Source organism: Micropterus salmoides, unplaced genomic scaffold, assembly GCF_014851395.1.
Source record: "Micropterus salmoides isolate LMB-PRFRI ecotype aquatic unplaced genomic scaffold, ASM1485139v1 Ms_hic_scaffold_18, whole genome shotgun sequence".
Classification (NCBI taxonomy): domain Eukaryota; kingdom Metazoa; phylum Chordata; class Actinopteri; order Centrarchiformes; family Centrarchidae; genus Micropterus; species Micropterus salmoides.
The window spans coordinates 27,517,085-27,530,117 of NW_024040928.1; the positions used below are offsets into that span (position 1 = coordinate 27,517,085).

Here is a 13,033-nt window from a genome sequence, read left to right on the forward strand (position 1 = left end):
TAAACAAGAGGACAGGTCAGGTGGCTCATAATGGGCATCGTGCGAGAACCACTCGTACGAACAGATTTGATCTTAAGTGGCTTGTACGAGTGGTATAGGAGAACTTGCCGCACAAACGCAGTATATGAGCCTGTTAGTTAGTCTGCCGTTGTCCAAACCTTAAATTATAATACAAAATATTAAATTACACTTCATAATTGCGTTGACATTATCCATATAAATGTTCTCTCTGTCAGTGTGTGCTTTATTGGCAGAGTTGGATCAGGTGTGCAGGAGTTTGGCGGCAGCAGCAGCCTCCTCTGCTTTACATGCCTTCCTCTCCCGAACAGTTAGTCTCATTCCAGCTCTTGTAACGTGTCTCAGTGTTTTTGCTCCCTGGTTAAGGCCTTTTTCTTTCTGCCTCCAGTCATTCCTGGTCCAACTCCTGCCTCCGTCCCACAGTCCCGATCAGCCCGAACCTGCGCTGGATCTACACAACTCTTCCCTCTGCTCGGATCCTCAGTCCCTCTGGGCTGCCTGTCCACCTGCCTCGCCTGGTTTTGCTCCCCGATTCAAAGCCCCACCCAAAACCAAGAGACCCTTAAATTACTTACTTACTCTGTTTGGCAATAATCTCTTTTGCACATTTTGGTCTCTGGGTCTGCTCCTTTAGCTTGCATAACAGCTATTGTGTAATACTACAACATCAAAAGGCTTAAATGATGCAGTAATTGAAGGTTAATTCGTCTCTGTACCTGAGAGACAATCGTGAGAGGCGCAACTCCGCAGACAGCCACAACGATCCAACCCTTTTCCGTTAATTTCACTGCTGGCGCTGTTAAAAATCATAGATTTCCTTTTTGAAAGCAGGACTCCAATCTCCGATCAGACGATGTCGTTTTCAGGAATGAACGCTTCTTGACATATGGGGCAGGATGCCTTATATGGTATTATTGGGGTGTTAATTATGCTAATTTTCATTTCTCCTGAACGCGAGCTCAGTTACGCACAGACATTCATCATGTTTACAGGGTTCACTTACACACATTACCTGAAGTGGGAGTGTTTGCTGAATCGGACACGCAAACAAAAAGTGAGTGAAAGTTAAGATAATGAAGAAAATGTTCTTGCTTGAGGCCCAATGTTTCAGTGAGAGTCAGGAGGGAGTATAGAATAAAGGTATTGTTCATTTGTGTAAACCAGATTGGTGTTTAATTTAATTGAGATACTTTCACAATATCCTTTTTTATTATTTACACCATATGTTTTGGTGTTGAGGTCCTTGTCCCTGTTTCTCTTCTTTGTTTCCAAACACAAATTTAAAGAGCAACTTAACACACCATTGATGTGCTGTAATACACAAAAAAGGGTGAAAGAGCACATTTTACTCAAGGAGATTAACCTTTTATTTACGGAACATTTCAGTAAAGCTCAGTTAATGTACCATGTATGTAGGTTTCATGGAATACTAAGTAGTGTAATTTCTTGTCAGGACTTTCTTGAAAATGAGATGATGCATCTGAAGGAACTTATCCTGTAAAAGTTTAATTGGTTCAGTTTCAGGGTTCAGTCTTACTTGTTTTTCCATTTTCAGACATCATCTTTCCATCTCCCCCAGCGTAAACCGGCACCAGAGAGACGGTGTAGAGGGTGTCGGGCTGCAGGCTTCGCAAGACGGTGTTGGTCGTGCCTGCAGTCACCGTTTCCTGAGTTTGACAACAAATCACACAAATTAGCTGCTTCCAGACCCAGACAGAAGACAGAGGAACAGGCATGCAGCTAGAAATAACTATGGAAAGTTGGTTAGTGGCTACAATGCCAGCATCACCAGCTTTCAATACGCCTTTGAGCACTGCAATTAACCCCCCCGTTAACCCCCAGTGAACTTCAACAGTAACAAACTGGCTGGAGCTGTTAGCCTGGGGGCTATTTGACAACGCAGGATAAGCACATTAGCCAAAGGAAAACGGCTGTGAAATCGCTCATTAAATTGTGTTCATTATCTGTCAAGTATCTTTATCGACACGCACGACCGAATCAAAGCTGACATTTAAACTCTGTCTCACGAGAAACTATAAACAAGGAGAAGTCTGAAGAATCAGGGCTGTGGGGGGGGGGGGAAACCCCGCTGTTTTTCTGATCGTGCAACCTTCACAAACATTTACGGTGGGACAGACACAGTTGAATGATTTGGGCGTCTTGTTTAACGCTGCACATGGTTGTCCTACCAGTCCTACCATGCTCTCAGCTCCTCCGGCGGCGGGAACATAAATGACTTTGTACTCCTTCACTAGACCCTCGGCGGGCTCCCAGCGCACGTTCAGGGTGGTCATGGTGGGGTTCAACACCTGCAGGTTCTTCACTCCACCCAGAGGCTCTGAGGGAACGTAAATACAGATGTTTAATCAGCAGATGTGTCTGTTTTTTTTCTCCATTTAGTTAACTGTGCTGCTGGTACTTCACTTTGACACTACATGTTTCTGAAAGCTGCAGTTTCGGGCTTTGCAAATAAAAGATTTTATATTCAACATGACTTAAGCTCATTAAATATTACCATAACAATGTGTGTCTTCACTTCCTTCCTTGCTACTTTCTCTGTACAGCTGTCCTGTGAAAACCATGCATCTCCCAAACTTTAATTTTTATGAGCTATAAAAACAAATTGTTTTCTGCTTTGTCAAAGGGAATCCTTTTTCTACCTTAAAAAATAGGCTGATTTTCAGAACCCACAAAGGCACACATGCAGTGCTTCAGTTTATCTGAGAATTTCAAAACTGACATTTTTGGAAAAACATGGATTTACCTCTAGAGCTGCAACGACCAGTCGATGATTCGATTAGTTGATTGAAAGAAAATTGTCAACCATTTTTGATTGATTTTGATAAATGATTAATCGTTTCCATCATTTTATAAAAGCTAAAATGTCAAATATGTCCTGGTTTCATCTTCTTAAATGTGAGGATTTAGTGCTATTCTTTGTCATTTATGTTTTTAAATGAAGAGTCTTTGGACTGTTGGGTAGAGAAAAGAAGCAATCTGAAGACGTTACTTTGCATTTATTCACTTTTTAAACGATTAATCAATAATGAAAATAGTTGCATCGCTAAATTGGAGAGTGGCACCTTGTTTTTGTATCTTTTCTCGATCGATTTATAAATTTTTTTCACCATTAGTACTGTGAGTACATGTTGATACTTTAAATCAATGTAGAACTTATTTTCCTTCTGATATCACTACTTGAGTACTTCTTCCACCGCCGTCAGATACACAAGTAGCAGAAACAAATATTTACTGTTAAACTTTTTAAATGACCCGACTGCAGTACAGTGAGAACTATATTCTTTGAATGTCTCTTACTGGTTTGTCCTTCGCCAGAGATGTCTGCGCTCACGCCGCTGGGATACACGGCGGCCACGGTGACAGAGTACAGCGTGTTGGGATCCAGCTTCTGCAGGATGACGCTGGTCTTCTTCCCTCCAACCTGCGACTGTTCACAGGAAACATGTCAGCTGTGAGACTCAGAGACAGGAACGTGTGACAAGAGGCTGAAGCATGAACGAGACTCTCACAGCCAATAGACACGTCTCGGGTAAAGAATGCTGTAACAGCACCAACACATGGTTCCTGGTAAGTAGTCGCTGTCAGTGGCCTTAAATGTGGGGTTATTCAGTTTGAACAACAAACAAAAAAAGCTATGAAAGATCAAAGCTGTAAAAATGCAAATAAATCCTCATTTCAGGATTGGTTAATTCAGAAGTTCCTTCCTCTGTTTGTCATTAAACACAATAAACTTATTATTCAAATGTGCAAACATGAAGCCTATGACCTTAATCTATCCAAATGTTTTCAGAGAGTACGTTTTTCAGCTCTCACAGAATAAAGTCATGTTGCATACATAACGGAAACTTTGTCATTAGCTAATACAAACAATAAAAATATATGAAATCATGTACCAAAGGCGAAATAAGCAGGACAACACTCCATTAAAGCTACAGAATTTCTAAAAGATGCATCTTAATGTCTCTAAATCTGTAATCACTTATCTCTTCTGTCATCGCTCAGCCTTCCAAAAACTAAACCAAAATTTAATTTGCAGTGTGTCATGCTTTGGAGGCTGAGCCGCTGTTTCTGAGGACGATGTTAGCAAACTATTTACATTGTTTATACAAGTTAAGTATTTCTCTGGAAGGGAATCCAAGTAGGCCTTTGGGAAAATCCTGAGCAAACAACTCTCTGCAGTATATCATGAAATGGATACGACACTCTAAACACATTCATAGACGGTATAAACACTTTGCCTGGTAGCTAAGAGATAAAACGCCAGAGGGTATCGCATCACATTTACATCAGTATTTTTGGTATTCTGATTTAAATTTGTATTCTGGGAAACATGCAAAGAGTTTTGCTCAGCAGCTGTTCGGTGTCTCTTGTAGGTATCAAACTTAATCATGAGATAACCGGGCCACATTCTGCTCAAGAGCTTTTAAACATTTATTGGATTCTTTACTTTATAGTTTCATTACTTTGAGGGACTTCTTAGTTTTTATCTTCAGTTTATATTTTCAGGAGCATTTTGTTTTCCCAGTACAAGAGAACCTTAATCAACTGTAATGATCTTTTTATCCTGCAGCAGGAAACACAACAACTTTTAAATTTGCTGCAACATAAATTCTGTTCACATCAAATCAGTTCAAACTAGTCTGATGATCGTAAAAACGTTCAGGTACATTACAATTGAAAAATCTCCATTCTGCATAAGGCGTTTCGCTTTAAAATCTGAAAATCTGAAATCTGAAGTTGATTAATAAAAAGGATATGTCTGGCATTATGCCATCATGTCAACAAATCCCATGAAAAGACCAAAACCATCTTCCTGTCTGTGGCTCTCAGCCCCATAGGTTCATACTGAACACATAAATTTTTAAATTTACAGCTGCTCTCTTTAACTTTCATCAATCTGGAGTAAATAGTGCATTTGTTGGAGACTATTTTCAGCAGCGGATGAATCCCCATGTGGTGCTCTAGTGAGTATTTAGAGTAGCAGACGGTGTATGAGTCAGAATAAACTACAGTGAGGCTAATAGTTTTTTAATTAAAGTTTTTGGACAACAATGGAGCTCTATATCTCAGAGGAAAAAGATATCACGCTTTGATACACACACACACGACACTTGCTGATTTTGGTCTTTTCATGTTGTTAATGGACAAAATATAACCAGACTTATCGTTTTAAAAGCTCAAATCAACTGCAGACTCTTCACAGGGACCCCTTTCATCTCTGTGGGTGTCCTGTATGATTTATTCTATTGCGAGTTACAGCAGGACCACCTCAGGCTGAAGCTATCATTCTTCTTGGCTATAATATCTCTATATATTTAATAATATAACATACAGCATCAGCACAGAAATGGACAACCTAAAAAACTTACTTCCCCATAATATCTGCTCAATTCCCAACGCGGACATTAAGTATTAACATTTTTCGGAGCAGTGAGGAAACCTTGAGCTCATCCTGCACAAACAAACATCCTGTCTGGTCTCACATGACTGATGTTAAAATCAACAAGCCTGCAGACGACAACACGACACCATATGCTCTCAGTCTTCTGGTATACACATCTGACGTAGCGAGGGGATCAGAGATCCATTAGACAGATTTGTCCCACTGACATCATGACTCGACCCGGACACGTTGTTTGGGGGAACACTGTCATAATATCTCAGACACGCAATAAAATGTGTAACTCACTGAAATTCTTTTTCGTACAGCCCAACAGGTTTTCCTTTAAAGTTATTTCCAGCGCTAATCACGGTTGAGTCATTGTGCAAGAATGTGAGGTTGGCGGCCGAACGCAGGACTCCACTAACTATGCAATCGAGCTGCGGGACGCTGTCATAAACCAAACGTCCAAATATGATGAGGGAGCTCAGAATGGCCAGAAATCTCATCTCGGAGCGTTTGGCGGCATTTTGCTGAACCCCTTCAGGATTTCTTCTCAAGAGGGCGACGGGATTTTAAAACAAAATCCAACTAACTGTAAATGCAATGTTTCTGGCAAACTCTATTCCCTGATTTATTGATTCATTGTTGTCAAACATCTGTATTGTGACACACAATGATCAGTCTCAGTAGATGTTTGGTGATGGTGTATTTTGCCTTTAATATAATGCAACCGAGTCCATTTCTTCCAGGTCTACGTCAGTACAATTTTGAGGTTCTGCAATTTGACTGTCCATTTTGGCAGACTTTCTACTTTTAGTCAATTGCATTTTAGAGGAAATATTGTATGTTTTTGCTTCCACCACATTTATCTGACAGTTGGCCTGCTTTTGCAGATTAGTCTCTCTCTATAAAAAATATTAAGTCCCTCCCCGTCCAGTGGACCACCATGGTACTTTTGGATTTGTGGTTTTAAGACAAACTGACTTTCTTGCCGAACAAAATTATTGTTTAAATTGCACATAATGTGTAATTCAGGGCACAATTCAAAAAAAAAAAAGTTGTCGCTTGTGGTTGACTAACATTACATTTATTTATTAGCTGATGCTTTTATCTAAAGCGACTTACAATTGCTATTTATGTCAGAGGTCGCATGCCTCTGGAGCAACTAGGGGTTAAGGGTCTTGCTCGGGGACACAACGATGGATTGGTCACAGTGGGGGATTGAACACGGGTCTCTCACGCTAAAGGTATGAGTCTTATCTATTGCGCCATCACCAACCACTACCGTACGGGAGGGACTTAGGCTCTATATCATGAGATGCTTGTGGTTATTAAAAACCTTTTGGTTTGGTTTTGGGAGGCCTGTCAACATAATATTTTTCAAAAACACATGTTTTTTTTTTTCCCCATTTTAGAAATGTGATGATACCGTCTACACCAAGCAACAACCGCTGCATCTGTAAAGTAAAGCCAACACAGAAGTGTTAAACCTGCGTTCTTTCTTAGCCGTTAACTTGTTTTCGAGAGCTGTCTGTGTTTTATCTCAGAGCAGGTTTGACCCTTTCAAAGTGTGTTTTCACTTCATTCATTTCACACTCTAAGAAGTCGGCTGTTAATTTTTTTCCAGTAAGTACATTTAGTTTTTTTGCTAGCCAAAGTTAGCATCCCAGTTAGGATCCCAGTTAACGTGAATTGCGGACGCACCTTGCAATCCAAGGTAGCTAGCTCCAAATATCTTGTCCAAATATGGTCATGTCTGGTTTAAAAAACAAACAAAAAAAAGCCAAAATGCCAAACCAAAAGGGTGACAACGCGGTGGCTACGTCCTCTTCTTTCATACAGTCTATGGTTTTCACTCCACTGTGAAGACAGAAGTCCATACTGAGTAGGTTCAAACAATATCTGCCTGTGTTATTCCTGTAGCAACATCTTCTTCCTGGCTTCAGTCGATACACCTGAAGTGTCTGTTTTTATTTTAACAGAAACGTGCGGATGTCAGACATGCAGTATTAAAAGCATTTTATTTTTCTCAGAAGTAATAATGTCTTGGAATTTTCTTTGTTTGCATTTGTTGAGGCCTTTAACCCTAAATACTTTTTTAATCTATGAAGCACACACACACACACACTTCAGTTTTCTTTGGCTATTAAAACCGTTTCATGGGGAATTTTAGCCAATATCTGATGTAAAAGTAAAATTCTGCGTGTTTTGGCAGGCAAAAATAGCAAATTTGTCCAAAAAAAAAAAAAAAAATCTAAAAGCATGGAAAGATACAAGGTTTCCACGTGGCGTAAAAATGAAACTTTTTCACGATTTTCTTTAAGTGTACTACAGATTGCATGAATACAAAGTTGTAGGTTACAAATTTTATTGCTGTGGGTTTTTTTTGGTAATTATATGAAAAGGACTTCTGCTCTTCCAACTCGTCACATATGGACTTTTGGTCAAGACCCCTTGGCGTCGCTTTTTAACACCTTGGGTACTACTTTAGTGTTGTTTTTTGGACATGCAATCAAGTTACCAGGAATGGTTATGCAACATCTGGTCAAGGAGGGAAATGAACACCCGTCTCCTGGCCAATTAGGGCCCAGCCATCCACCTCAACCACTTCCTTACTCTGGCTTTTCTTCTGACATTTAGATCCAACACCTGCTATTAGTGTTCAAAACTGACACTAAAGGGCTTCCCCCAGTGCTTTAAACTATGACGCTAATGGGCTTCCCAGTGCGTTACAAACAGACGTCCATATGTGACGACTTGGGAGTCAAAACGGGTTGGCTCATCTGCTGCCCTGATGTATGAATACATTCAAGAATCATCAACAGCTGTCTTTTGACAGTGTTAATCCCTGATTTATTCAATTTATTTTGCATGTATCTCTAAATATCGCAAACATCCCTTACTTTAAATGATCCGTGTTATAAAAACATATGAGCCTTTTCTTTTAGCTTCTTTCCCTGCAGAGATTTGTTTTCATTTTGGACATCCTGAACGTGTATCCCCAAAGGGAGAGAAAACATCCCATCATATTAAACAGTTCATAATTGATTTGTTTCTAAATGTGCACTGGGACTAGTACTTGACAGATTTAGAGCTCTCCATCATATTGAGATATTCATCCATTTGTCGTCAAGTGGCTAAAGCACGCTGGAAATGTTCCCATTGGTCAAGAAGCAGCACAGCCGGCACCACCGCACCCCAACATGAGTAAAATGAAACTACTGTGAGACCATATCAGGAAAATCCACCCTAAAAAGGAATTCAGTCATATTGTTCCTCTAATCCAGGCCAAACAGATGACCCCCAGTGTTTGTTAAGTCATGTGGTGACAGGAAAGGGGGATTAGTTTTCTGGTAAACCTCAAATTTACAAGACAGTCCATGAACTTAAGCCAATTTGGGTGTAAAAACTTAGATAAACATTTTAGAAATCTCTACAGTCAATCTATTGTTCAGTGTCAATAGAGCAGCTCCAAAATTGGTCTCTTGCTAAAATGAAGAGCCAGTGTGTGCGTGGGGGGGCTTGTTTTACTATATTGGTGTGGTCTTAAAACCGGGATTCCACTATACATGAGGGGTGATTTGTACTTATTGCATACTACAGGGTAACTTCACTGAAACACCATTATTAAAACACCATTATTAAAACACATTTATTTCACTTTATTCCATTTTATGAATTTGATTTTCTTTCTTAAACATTGTTTTAAATGCATTTCTCTGTCTTGTGCAAAGCACTTCTATTTGCCTTTGTGTTAAAGTGCTATATACACTGCAAATTCTGCCTTGACTAGTGGTCGACCGATATGGGTTTTTCTATTGCCAATATTCAGACAGCAGGGCGGCCAGTGGCCGATACATAATACCGATATCAAAAAGAAAAGTCATGTACAATTCCATTATTCCATGCAAAGTACAGTCATGTTAGCCAGTAACGTGTTGTTTTAGATGAACCTTTTATTAACAAATGAAATACAAACCTACTGTAGATCTGTGGTTTCGGCCTTGACTTGCATGGTGTAGATTAAAAACATTTCACCAGTCTCTTTTTCTGACTGAACCCTTCACTACATGCTACAAACGCATAATTACTTTCAGTTTGTACAAAACAGGTCGAATCTTAATTAAGGGGAACTGAAGAGCCATTTTTGTGATTTACATATGCAGATGACAGCGCTCTATTTATCTATATGTATGTATGTATGTATGTATGTATGTATGTATGTATGTATGTATGTATCTATCTATCTATCTGAAAATGTTGCTTGGTGTTACTGTAAAAATGAGCATCAGACTTACTATGAGAGGCTCGCCTCCAGCAACGGGCTTATAAGTGATCTTGTAGTTCTGGACGGGGCCGGGGGCAAGGTCCCACTTCACCGTCAGCGTGGAGGTGGTGGCGTTGAAAACCCTCAGGTTTCGAGGAGGCTCAGGAGGCACTGGGAGCACACAGAGAACCACAGTGAGATAAACAGAAAGATCACTGTATTCTGTCTTTGATTAGCAATGATGATGATGGTGATGGTGAGGATGATGAAGGCGATGATGGCAACGCTCACCACGATCCAGCAGCAGGTCACAAAAGCTGCAAGGGCCAATTGTAGAATGAAAGCAGCGGGATGATGTGGTTAAAAACAGGAGTGGCAATATGATCAATGAAGCTGCTCAGAGCAGGGCTGGAGTTCAGTAACTTCTCATTCAATTTGATTTATCCCAATAATTTTTAGGGCTGCAACTAACAATTATCATCATTGTCGACTAATCTTGCAATTATTTCCTCGATTAATCGATGAGTTTGTTATATAAAATGTCAGAAAATGGTGATCAGTGTTTCCAAAAGCCCAAGATGATGGCCGCAAATGTCTTTTTCTGTCCTCAACTTAAAGATATCCAGTTTACTGTCAAAGAGTAGTAAAAAAAACTGAATATATTTAGTTGGAATCATAATAGTTGCAGATCTAAAAAAAATTTAGCAAGTTTTCCTAATTACAGTTAGAACCCCATTCCAAAATGTCCTTTTAGCATTTGGGAAAATACAGATCACAAATAACATTTTCAAATTCTAAAAAATCTGCTAATTAAAAATATGGGATTATAAGTAATGAATTTAGGTTGTAACAAATTTTAGATTTGTATTAGAGGGGGAAGAAGAACACACTGAGAATATAATAAACATGGGTTCTAACAAAAACACCTTAGGGAGAAGTAAACACATTTTAGGGGACACTAAAAGTTCTGTTATTGGTTATTGTAAAATCTGGGAAGGCTGTATGGCAAATTTTATACAATTAGGAAATACCATAACACATTTTGAAAGGTAAATTAGAGTCTCACTGAGCTCCAACCCTACAGCAGAAACACTGGACAATAATGCAACAACAGGCAACAACATTATTTTGATGAATGAGGTGAACATTCATATTAAAAAAACCAAAAGAAAAAAAACAGCCACAATAACACTGATGAACAATGAACATTGATGAAGGATGACATGATAAAAGTACGTTACAATGTGAGATGAACAGAAATGTTATTATGACAAAGTGGTGATGGATGAAGGTAAAAATCAAAATGGCTGACAGTGGAATTAAAACAATCATTCACATGGATGGAGGTCTGTGGAGGATGACGTGTTACGGGTTTAACTTGATTCTACGTTCACACCACAAACTACTGCACATCTACTTTGACGCAAATCCAGCTGTACATCATATGTTTATTAATGACAAACGATGATACAGAGAATCCTCAGGTCCAGCGTTAAGATAAAAAATGTTTGTGCCCAAAACACTCACTATACCTAATGATATAGTTGTGTGTAGCAACAATCTTGATAATTGTTTTAAAAAGTTTAACAAAAGTTAGAATTTGACCCGACATTGTTTGTAAGGCATCTTATCACTGTTGGCACCACAAAATAGATCACAGAAATAATTTATAATAACCAATACTGCCCATAATGCTAATTTTGAGGAGCTGTTAAAAAGCTCATACACACCATCATTAATTACAAAGAAAAGGCAAAAATAAAGTTAAATGTGTCACTATAAATGTTTGCCTCATTACAATAACCTACACAGAGACTAAATAATTAATTTCAGTGAAACTATGGTAACTTATTACATGATAGGTAAAGGATAATGCACAAAATAGAGTCATACACCAAGTTGCTTATTTTCTTTATCAGGACACTTCAAAAATAAAACTAAGGAAAATGAAATGTGAATGGTGTTTATTTATAGTTCTATTGGCTAGTGAGGTGACAAACTTTCTCTTTTTGTTATTTATTTTACTGTTTACATAAAAAAAAGCATCTGTATTTTTGCGATGGTTACCCGAAGCCTAACGTGTGCACTCATTTAAAATGGTGGATGATCTGCTGAGTAAAACTATAGTTGAGGTGTCCAGATAAAAAAATTTTAACCAACAACTCTCTTCATGGTATAAATTTCCTTATTCAGCTAAGCCTGAAGAGTAAAGCTTCCTTGTTTCTTTGGTTGCAGAAAATCAACAAATGTCGAGTTTTCAAGTTGCTTGTGGTGTGAACGCACAGTGGAGCACTGAAATGCACGTACATGCAGTAAAGAAAGTAAAAGTGTACTCCCATCATCACTGTCCCTTATGCTGAACGGTATCATTCCACACAAAATCATAAACATTACAATGAAAAAGGAACCTGTCCTTCTCATTTGACATACCTACTGCAGGCTTCAACACTAGAAAGAGATGTTGAGAAAATAACAACATTATTTTTTTTCAAAGAGAGTCACGTCTGTGAGTGTAAAACATGATGGTTGTTTTTTGGAAGCTGGTCGTCCGATGAGAGTGTTAACGGCTTGCTTACATGTGCGCTCCATTCCCATCAGGTCCTCACTCTCTGACTCGTCGGGGTAGATGGCCGTGACGGTGACATCGTACTCAGTGTCGGGGTCCAAGTTCTGCAGAACGTGGGAGTTATCATCCTCATTCAAGATGGACTGGAGATGGTGAGAGGATGAGAAGATGAAAAATAAGTCTAGTTTGTTACAGTAGTAGCAAGGAGAATGCATGAAGCTATCACAGTGATCCAGTTAGGACATGATAAATAATTTTTTAAGTGTGTAGTTGACCCCTTCACCCAAATGTTTGGGGCTTTTTTTGGTTATATTGACAAGCAAGAACTCCTCACAAAATATGAGAGAGCAGGTATGGGGCGGTTCTTTAGCCAAAGTCCATTCTAATTTATATCCCAAGACACTTTGGAGTGCATTTTCCTCTGCATGTACTCTGTGGAGTCACCTCGCTTCTTAAAGATCGAATGTCGGAAGGCGTCAATGCAAGTTGAGTGTTTTCTTCATATTCGTTTGATGCTTGTTTTCCTTCAAACTCAATTTGATGTGCTTTGTGCTCATCAACTAAATTTACAGAAGTCTCTTGTCAGTCAAACATTATGGCGGGTAAACTATGAAACAGCAAGACAGAAACTTTTTGTTAAAAGAAAAAAATTAAATAAAATAAAAAGTACAACCCTGCAGCTTGTTTTCATAATAGCCTGTGGCAATGATTTTCTGTTGATTCACTGTATTCAATCACTGGTTTGGTTTTTAAAAAGAAAGGGCAGCCCTTGATTAAA

The 13,033-nt window shown here is 39.0% G+C and overlaps 1 protein-coding gene and 1 long non-coding RNA gene across 9 annotated transcripts in view; one reads left to right on the forward strand and one right to left on the reverse strand.

Annotated features, from left to right (window-relative positions):
• The window catches only part of col12a1b (collagen, type XII, alpha 1b), a 151,569-nt gene that overhangs the window by 74,288 nt on the left and 64,248 nt on the right, over positions 1-13,033 (reverse strand). For 7 of the 8 annotated variants that reach the window (XM_038726224.1, XM_038726231.1, XM_038726225.1 and 4 more), the window contains 6 exons: positions 12,266-12,398; positions 12,120-12,137; positions 9,721-9,860; positions 3,337-3,466; positions 2,217-2,356; positions 1,556-1,685 (listed from right to left, as the gene is read on the reverse strand). In XM_038726224.1, the coding sequence (XP_038582152.1) occupies positions 1,556-1,685; positions 2,217-2,356; positions 3,337-3,466; positions 9,721-9,860; positions 12,120-12,137; positions 12,266-12,398 (691 nt within the window). The remainder of the gene's footprint in view (positions 1-1,555; positions 1,686-2,216; positions 2,357-3,336; positions 3,467-9,720; positions 9,861-12,119; positions 12,138-12,265; positions 12,399-13,033) is intronic. The other variant, XM_038726227.1, reaches the window with a different exon arrangement.
• LOC119908503 lies at positions 8-1,655 on the forward strand. The gene is made up of 3 exons (XR_005445300.1): positions 8-926; positions 1,011-1,072; positions 1,574-1,655. It is a non-coding gene; the product is annotated as an uncharacterized LOC119908503 (long non-coding RNA).